This window comes from Cynoglossus semilaevis, chromosome 15 (assembly GCF_000523025.1).
Source record: "Cynoglossus semilaevis isolate Cse_v1.0 chromosome 15, Cse_v1.0, whole genome shotgun sequence".
Lineage (NCBI taxonomy): Eukaryota > Metazoa > Chordata > Actinopteri > Pleuronectiformes > Cynoglossidae > Cynoglossus > Cynoglossus semilaevis.
The window spans coordinates 537,414-547,245 of NC_024321.1; the positions used below are offsets into that span (position 1 = coordinate 537,414).

The window sequence follows — 9,832 nt, forward strand, 5'->3', positions numbered from 1 at the left end:
ACTTACTGGCGGCGGTGGGATTCGAACCCACGCCCCCGAAGAGACTGGAGCCTTAATCCAGCGCCTTAGACCGCTCGGCCACGCTACCTTAGAGGTCTGCAGTATATATATAAATATATAAATATATGTAAATATATGTGTAAATATATTTTTAGTAATTCGTAAAAAAAAAGTGAAAAAAGAATTTAAAAAAACCCAAACATCCCAATGGAAAATATTAGGTTCAAATATTAATATTAATTAATAATTATTATTATTATTAATAATATTATTCAATTATAAATTAATCAATTACTTGAGGAAATGAGATTACAGTATAGTAGGGCTAAGGATATGACAAAAAAAAGTAGAACAACAAACAAATACAAATGATATATTCCCATAGTGTAAAACCTGGGAAATATATAGCTTCTAAATGCGATAGCTAGATGTATTTTCTTTGGTTTCTGTCAGTGACACAGTGACAAATGTACAAAGGTCCTGTTTCTCTTCAGCACTGACAGCCAGTCAGGGTTTTTTTCTTTCTCCCAACATTCAGACAAATGTTTCTTCATCTTTATCAGTTTTTACCTCTTCTGCCTGTTTGTGCCGACACTTTCTTAACACTTTAATAGCAATAAACTATGTGTTTTTCTTCTTCTTCTCCTTCTTTTTCTTTTTTCTTCTTTCCGTCCTCCAACACTTCTTCTTCTTTTTCTTTTTTCTTCTTTCCATCCTCCAACGTCTACGTCCCAGACAGCAGGTGTGTCTCCTGTCACTCTGCTCCAAACGTTGGCACAAACGCCGTGATGAATTCTCCTGCTGACACTGACCGATGGAGGTCAGCGAGTTAGAAAACGCAACTTTATTGCCCGTGTAAAATAAATCTTTTACAGACAGTTTGGATCATGTTCAGGTCCATTTTCAATCAAAAGCCATTTTTTCACTTCATCAGTGTAAGGGTGTTACCACTGTGTGCTACGGAAGCCTGAAGTGGGACATTTTCCAATCAGACATTATTAAATGTGTTCCTTTTTGTGGGTCCACTATTTTTATTTTAGTTTTTCAAAATAAAATAAAATAAATACATTTTGTGATCTATTTACTTGTAGAATTCTGGGCCGATACCAATAAAAGGTTTTAGATAACCAATGTTTTTTTTTTTTGTTTTTTTTTTCTTTTTCTTTATTCATTCCCTCTTTTGTGCCACAGCAACATTACGGAACTATTTTAAAAGCCTTTTAGCTCTTCATCACATTCTCCTTGAATGAGCACAAATTCAATCAGACACATTTACGGAACAAAAACAAACTTTAACGTGAATTTTTAGTTAAACCTTAGTTCCCATGACAAGGTCTTTGCTGAAAAAGAACTTTCAAAAAACCCTCTTAGACTCATAACTTTCAGAGAAAAGATATTTTTCAGAGACATTTTGAACTGATAAACAAAGACGTACTGGATGAGAAGTTCCTACATTGACCCCCAAAAAAGAAAAAAATGGTGAAAAAAAAGTACATCAACAGTAAAATAAAAACTCGAAACAAAATAAAATGTTAAAGTACTATGTTTTCACAAGTTTGTTTTTTTTTTTTTTTGCCAGTGAAGGAGTTGACTGAGGCTGAGAAGCCTGTCAGTCACGTGGTTGCCATGACAACAATTTTTGGTATTTTGGCGTTGGCTGTGTACTCCTGGCAGATTAAAAAAAAATTGGCAATTATCATCAATTTGCGATAAGGGACAATATTTGTTACTGATTAGTTGCTAATATATTTATAGTTCACCATCAGTGAATGTCATCTTTATTTCCTGATGGCAGTTAACCATGTGAACAGGCCTATCCGATGCATTGATGGATCCTTAATAACACCTATAATTAAAGGGGAACCATTGCTAACAAATATCTTTATTTTTTTGGAATTTATTCACGTTTTTCACCAAAAAAACAAAACAAGCAAGACTATTGTCTTACTATTCCAAAAAAAAAAAAAACGCTAAAAAATGAAAATCCCAGAAATTCTTCAATATGCACGTTTATGCCCCCAAAATATGCTGCTAAGTGAATAATTTGTGCTAAAAACTACAAAAAACATCAAATCTGACAGTGTCAAAACATCACCAAAAAAAAAAAACAAGTATGTATGGGTTTTTTTTTTAGATATTCAGAAAACTAAAAAACATCCATAGCCATAGTATCATCACCACAGTGCAGTACAGTACAGTACAGTACAGTACAGTGGGTATTAAGTGTGATTAGATTCTCAATGTAAATAGAACCAGATAGTGATGAGCTTCCGAATAACAAAATGTTCAAAAATATACTAGTTTTTTTTATGAAAGCCATTTTAATTAAATATTACAAACACTTTTCTTTAGTTAAAATGCCAAAGATGCTAAAAAAAAAACACACCGTGTGTTTCAGTAATAAGTTTATTCCAAAAAAAAAAGTCGTAGGTAATTAGTTAGTTACATGTTCCTCGAAAAAAACAGAACTGTGTGCAGAACTGCGTTTTTCTTTTCCCATGATCATCCTTGGAATACAAACAAACTCAAACGTTACAAATATAAATGTTTTTTCTGCAGACAATAAAACAAAGACAATGATTATGGAAGGCAGGCAGGAGAGTGTGGCAGCTCACATTTGCTTGTTTACGATTCAGAAAGGAAACCTTCTCCTACGAAGTTCCTCGCGATGTAGTACGTGGCAGCTGGGAACTGTTTACCAGCGCAAATACTATGCAAATAGTTCCGCTCTGTTATTGGCAAATGTAAAACATGCAGAGGAGCGTTTTCCCTCCAGCAGAAGAGGAAGGACTTTGTGAGGTAAAATGCACAGTCAGTGAGTGGAAGTTAGCTCGCAAAACTATAAATTGAAAAATAATTAAACACCGGTCACAAACAGAATAGCACCTTAATATTTTTTTTTTAAATTTTTTTACATATTTAGAAAATTAATATTTTTTTTTTTAAATTTTTTTTACATATTTAGAAAATTTAAAAAAAAAGTCCATAGCCCTGCCGCCTTATTTTTACAATCACCATGAGCCTAGTCCTATTACGGATGTTAGCCACTAGCTTGAAGACCACAGGATGAGATGCTAGTGTTGGTTTATTCTCTTTTTCCTTTTCCTTTTTTTCCCTCCACTCTTTTTTTATTCATTCTGCTTTTTTTTCCTACAAAAACATACATCTTTAACCTTGAATATGGGATGAAGGAAAACCACACTTTACACAACTAATGAGGAAGTTTGTCATTGTAGAAGTTTTGAACAAAGGGTAAAAACTTTGTGGACAACTTTTGATGCCATGATGTTAGAAGTAGCTGTGAAATGGTACGTTTTTTTTTGTAGTACGTCAGTACTAAAATACTGAAAATTTCACTTTATATCAGGTCTTTTTCCACTGAATGTAGGTTTTATGACACATCTCCCCGTGGTTATTCAGTCGGTGCTAGTGGTTTAGATTGTTAAACTTCTACAATGCCAAACACTGAGGATCCTACTAATTTCTACGATGCAGTCATCACACTTTATTTAAAATGATCAAAGTCTTAGCGTACAGTTCCTCCCTGTACATCCACAACGACAATTAAAAAAAAAACAAAAAAAAAAATTAAACATTTTTATTTCATCCAGAACTATTAGAAAAATATTGTGGAACACCTAGGATTAGAAAAAAAAAACCAAACGAATCACATTTGAATATAAACAATATACTACTTGTATACTACTATTGCTAGTACTACAATATCTGTGGATTTTACTGATGGGATAATTATGATCATTATTTGTCCATAACATTCTGATTAAATAATTCAATTCAATGATATGTTTGTTTTCATTGTATCAAAATGGCACAGTAAGGGCGATTTTGATGTTTGTTTTCATTGTATCAAAATGGCCCATTAAGGGCGTTATTTTGAGCATTAGCAATTAGTGCCACGAGTGTTGCATTTTGAGTCTTGGAACGAAACTACGGCATAGTGCCACGAGTGTTGCATTTTGAGTCGGTCTTGGAACGAAACTACGGCGATTGAAGAGTGATCACTGTATATAATTTCTTTTTTTTTTGTATTACTTAATCGATATTGTATCTTTCTAGTACGCACAAATGGCACGTTCAAGGTTTAAGACTAAACAACAACACATCTGCATCGTCAAGCGAAATAATAATAATAAAAATAAATGAACTGATTGTGTGGCACATAAACATGTTTGCACTGAGCAGACCTTCAGTGGAGCTGCACAGGTGCGGCGTTCAGAGGATAACAAAGGGAATAAAAGTCCGTGTCGGCGCACGATTATCTGTGTGTTGTTTAACAATGCAGATCTGTGCAGGAAGCTCATATCTACTCCGCTGTTGTTGTTGTTATTGCCCTTGTCCTTCAGCTGAGATGATGTGTTAAATTGCATTTTCAAGAAGCACGCATGCTAGAACACATCACAAGCAGCAGTGGCAGATTTTTTTTTCTTTTTCTTAATATTCTCCATCTATTCACTCCAAAACTCCAGCAGAAGAAAATTACATTTATTTTTTTTTATTTTCCCCGGCTTCCGACTGATTACAAGGAAGCAAAATCCTGCCATGACAGAAGAGAGCTTAGGAAACAGGCATCACTGCTGACATGATTAGTGACATTTTTAGTGCCTGTTCCTCTGAACTGACAAAGCCACGTGTTTTTAATGGCTTTTTCTTGACAGATTTATTTTATTGAAAAAAAAAATTATTTGAAAAAAAAAATATTTGAAAAAAAAATTAAAATTAAAAGAAATAATTATAACAAAATTTTAAAAAATCTAAAAACCTTATCATGCCCTTAAAAGAAATAATTATAACAAAATTTTTAAAAATCATAAAAACTAAAAAAAATCTAAAAACCTTATCATGCCTACAGTCTGAGTGTCACCTGGACATAGTTTAACATTAAAAATTAAAAACAACAATTGTAAATTACAAATATATTGTTATTATTCATATTGAAAACTTCAATATTTAATATGTTTTTATTTCATGGATGAAATGTTAAAAGGAAATTTAAAATTTAACACTAAATCAGATGGATTTTACTATTACTGTCACACATCAAACATTGTATAGTAAAAAAAAAAAAAAAAAATCCATACTGATATTTGTGGGATGAATGAATTAACCCTTAGTTTTTTTTTTTTTTTTTTGTTTTTTTTTTACTTCTTACAATGTGTTACTTTTGTTGTAATAATTTTAAAATGACATAATGCAAGTATAATAAATACATACATTTTATATTGACGTTTAATGCATGTGTTCACTAAAAGAGTTAACACAGAGGTTGGAGTAATGTAGGTCTTATATTGAAAAAAAAAATGGATGTTCACTCAGTGGAACAGAGTGACTGCAGGGAAAGTCACGCACTTCCTGTTTCCTGTTTCTGCAGGTGGTTAGGAGACATTTAGAAAAATGTCACTCTCTCATGTTAACAGCCAAATCGACCTTGGGACAGGGTTTGGCACTGGAGGCGTGGGTTAGATATTACAGGGCTAAAAATAAAAAAAAATAAAAAAATTAAAAAAAAGCCTGGTGTCAAAGTGAGATTACACTTTGAAGACCACAGAGGTTGTGAAATATCTGAAGGTATGCCGATACATGCTGGCATCGTGTTGTACACAAACTTTCTGATAAATGCAAGATGTGTATGAGTTTCCTTCAAGAACGAATAGATGGAGAAAAAAAAAAAAAAAGGTTATGTCCTTGTTAAGACTACAGTGTCTATAAACAAAAGTTGGCCCCGAGAACCTAGAGCAATCTTCATATATGCGTGTATATATGTACGCAAATATATGTGTATATGTATATGTATGTATGTACACACATATAAGTATGTTTATACACATATATAAATATATATAATATATATAAATATATACGTATATATGTGTGTGTACATACATACATATACACATCTGCTAAAGATAAACATTTTCAAACAGCAGCTACAAATGGTTGTTGAGTATTTGTACTTACATACATATGTCAAGTGTTAATGTAGTTTTTAAGCGCCGAAGGCCGTAATCATTTACGGAGGTCATACGAAGCGAGATAATACTGAAGGAAGATAAGAACCAAAGACAAAGGATATGTACGATGGATAAAAGTTGCTCTCATCTTGTAGTTTCAGGGGTTATTAAATCGTACTGTATGTCCCAAAATTGGTCAGTCGATCAAATGTGATATGATGGGTTTCCAACTCACCCTCGACTCAAGAGTTTCTCACTAAAATCCTTAGCAGAAAATGCTAATGTGTGTTTGGTTTGTCACAGATGACCTGGTAGCTAGAGATAACAAAGTTTCCAAGAATAAACTACAATCTAGGAGGGCTAACTTTCTAGCTAGTATTGCTAAAATGTAATGTGTTGCTAATCTAACTAGAGTTTGTTTTCCCACACGGGGAGAACTGCACTAAAAACTGGAATGCCAGCATTACGTAACTTCATACTAAATGGAAGTTACTAGATCAAAAAACAGAGAATAAAAGCTTAAAAAGCTTAAAATTGTCATTAAATAGTTAAAGTTTATAAATTTATAAATACAGGCTAAAATTTCACTGAAAAAATTGTGTGTGTGTGTCTGGAACATGGTGGTCAGAATGGCCTCGTCTTACTCCTTCAGGTCGTCTTCAGTGCCTCCCCGCCTGACTCTATGGCGGTCCTCTAACCTTCTTGTGGTCAGCGCCGGCTGATCATCGACCTTGGTGATGTGGGTTGTGGCGGGACCGAGATCTTTCTAGGTATGCACGGCGGTTGTCTGTCCAAAACAAAAAAAAAAATGAGACAAGAATTAAACCAGAAAAAATCCAACATGAACCACACTTCAACAGTGTTGTAGCTGAAGGAGCAGTAGTCAGGGAGAAAAAAAAAAAGAAAAGTAAAGAAGCAACACAAAGCAAATCCAGGATGATTGAGAATGGAGCCACAGGAGAGTGAAGCAGAAGAGGGGAGAAGCTGCTGGAGTGGTGGTGTCTGGCGCTCGTGTCTGGTGTCATAGAAACTCCGATGGAGGCCGGAGAGCTCCTCCACTCTTCTCTCCACTTCCCCTCCCATCGGATGCAGTGAAAGCTGAGGGGTAAACACCACACAGGGAACTGGAAAAGCTGGACCTAGCTGGACAAATTCCTTGAAATCCTTCAAAACAATGTGTGAACGAAGAATATATGACTTTTTTATATACAGTAATACCTTGAGATAAGAGCATCCCGACAAACGAGCAAGCTTTCGAGCACATTTTTGCTTTGAGATACGAGCACGCCTACAGACACCTACGCTAGGTGGCCGAGCACTCGGAGCAACCCACGCCGCCTCACTCGTTCACTTCACGTGTTCGTCGACTTCCATACTTGTGATTTTCTCTCTATTTTGTGCATTGTTCTTCATAATAGTGATGAGTCCTAAGAGAGTGAGTGGTAAGGATGGTAGTGAGAAGAAGAAACGCACGAAATTGTCTCTAAATATGAGCATGGTGCCCGCTACAGAAAGAATACAAGCAAAACAAATTTAAAAAAATATATAAAAATATATATGTAAGTTAAGTTAATTCTAAGTTTACGTAAGTTACGTAGTGTACGTGCAAGGTACGGTACGGAAAGTGTCTATGCCTCCGCACATGCCGCCATTAGCTGCTACTGTATCGTCTATATAGTACTAGTATATACTATAATTTTTTTTGTGTGTGTATGTCTCTATAGCAGTTAAAACATTTTCCATTGTTATTAGCACTAATATTTTCCATTGTTATTGGCAATAATAAGGGAGTATTTTAGATTTTCTGTTATTTCTTATGGGGGAAAAACAATTTGAGATACAAGCACCTCGAGTTACGAGCTCGGTCCCGGAACGGATTATGCTCGTATCTCAAGGTATTTCGACTGTATTGTTATCTCGTAAAATGACTTGGCGTCCAGGGAGCCTGTTTGACAGCCCACAGCCACACCCACGCAACAGTCCAGCACATTTATTTTCAAACAAACATTTCAGGACCGATGAATCCATTAGTCGGTACCAGCTGTACGATGCCAGGCTAACGTCCCGGGCTGACTGTTGTTTAACAGCACTCACTTCATCCATCATGTCGGCTAATGAGCTGATACACACACACACAAACGCACACTCACACACGTTCGTGCCTGTGTGATTGGATGTAAATCCTGGTGCAGATGGTTCGCAGGAGGAGAGAGGAGGTAAAGAAAGATGGAAACGAAGGAACAGGTAGTAAAAAAAAGCAAAAGGAAGTAATACGTTCGATAAATGATAACAATTATGGTCGTAATTGCTATTGCTTTAGTTTACATTTTAGCTAGTTTATTGGTATTCATATATATATTTTTCGTCTATTTATATATTTTTGGCCTATTTTCAGTCTGTTTCTAGGCTAATATCATATTGTCATCTAAACTATGGATGTACATACATACATACAGGCATACATATATACATTGATACATATATGTATGTATTATGTATGTATACATATATTCACATATATAAAATATATATACACATATACAATATATGTATATATATTAAATAAAATATAAAATATATTCATACATACACATATATATTTAAATGTATATTTGTATTTAGGGTTACTTGAGTTTCTACACTATTTGCTTGAAAATCCATAATTTGTCACTGCATTGGCTGGAAACTAAATGTGTACTTCGCCAATGTTTGTGTCGTTCTGACATCATTAGTGGAGTTTGATTTCATCAGTCGACTCCCTCTATGTCCTTTTCCTTATATGCAGTCAGGAACATGGCCCGAGACGACTCCACATTAGAGACAACGAGTCTGTTTTCCGACGGCTCGGGTTTTTATTGCCCCTCTGACGATTTGAGGCTTTAAGGAAACAGCATGGCCAGAAACGAGGTTACAGAGAGTGATTGGCAGGGAGAGACTCTCGCTCTGATCTATTTTTATTTAGTATTTTGTCCCCATTTTTGTCTCCATCCTCTGTGTGTTTGTCATTGTGTGTGCGTGCGAGATTGCTAAAGCGGAGGCAGGAACTTTTTTCCAACTCAAACTCAAGCACAAACTGAGGAGAAAATGACAATAATCTTTTTCAACAATAGGTTTTTTTTTTTTCAGCTGAGTACAAAATTAAAATGTCACTTTGATGCAATCTGAATTTTTTTTCTTTAAAAATTGAGTTATATGTATTATCCAGGTAGGTATGCAGTTGCTAACTCTTAGCATATAGCTAAGATTGGACATGCTCAAATGTGGGTGAGAAACAGATTGCGGTTTGTGGACTACAGCATCACAGGTGCTACACCATGTCAAGATTGAGTACAACAGGAAGCAGAAATACAGTGTGAGTCAAGTTCCTGTCAGACAAAGATTTCAGTAAAATTGTGGTTTGGATGTGTGCTGTTCAAGCTCTTTTGACGAAGCTAGTCAGCTAAGAAAACCAAAACAAAGGAAAGAAAATGTCAGTTCAGAGCCAGCAGAAACTGGTTGGATGCAAAGACAACCAGCTACCGTCTGGAATGCTTTGCCCATACAGTAGGGGGAAGCGCTTTTGATAAGGGAGATGTCGTAAAGGGTGTGCTCTAAATTCTGAGAAACAAACGGCAGACACTCTCCTATTGTGCAGTACCGTTGTGGAGGCGTGTGATTGGTCCAAAGTGCATTCTGCAGCTCGACAACACTCATACACATACCTACACCCAGTGTCATAGAGAAGTCATGATGACAAACAGATTCAGAGGAAAGGAGAACAAGAGTCTGCTGAATTATGCTATGACCTTTACATAGGGTATCGGTATCAGACATTCCTAATATATATATATATATATATATATATATATATATATATATATATA

General features: G+C 35.2%; 1 protein-coding gene and 1 non-coding gene across 2 annotated transcripts in view; both read right to left on the minus strand.

Moving 5' to 3' along the window:
* Positions 1 to 6: 6 nt before the first annotated feature.
* trnal-aag (transfer RNA leucine (anticodon AAG)) lies at positions 7 to 88 on the minus strand. Its single transcript has one exon. It is a non-coding gene; the product is annotated as a tRNA-Leu (tRNA).
* A 5,055-nt stretch (positions 89 to 5,143) lies between these two features.
* The window catches only part of diaph2 (diaphanous-related formin 2), a 443,473-nt gene continuing 438,784 nt past the window's right edge, over positions 5,144 to 9,832 (minus strand). The window contains exon 30 of the mRNA XM_025063481.1: positions 5,144 to 6,756. Coding sequence (XP_024919249.1) covers positions 6,692 to 6,756 — 65 coding nt within the window. The 3' untranslated portion in view covers positions 5,144 to 6,691. The remainder of the gene's footprint in view (positions 6,757 to 9,832) is intronic.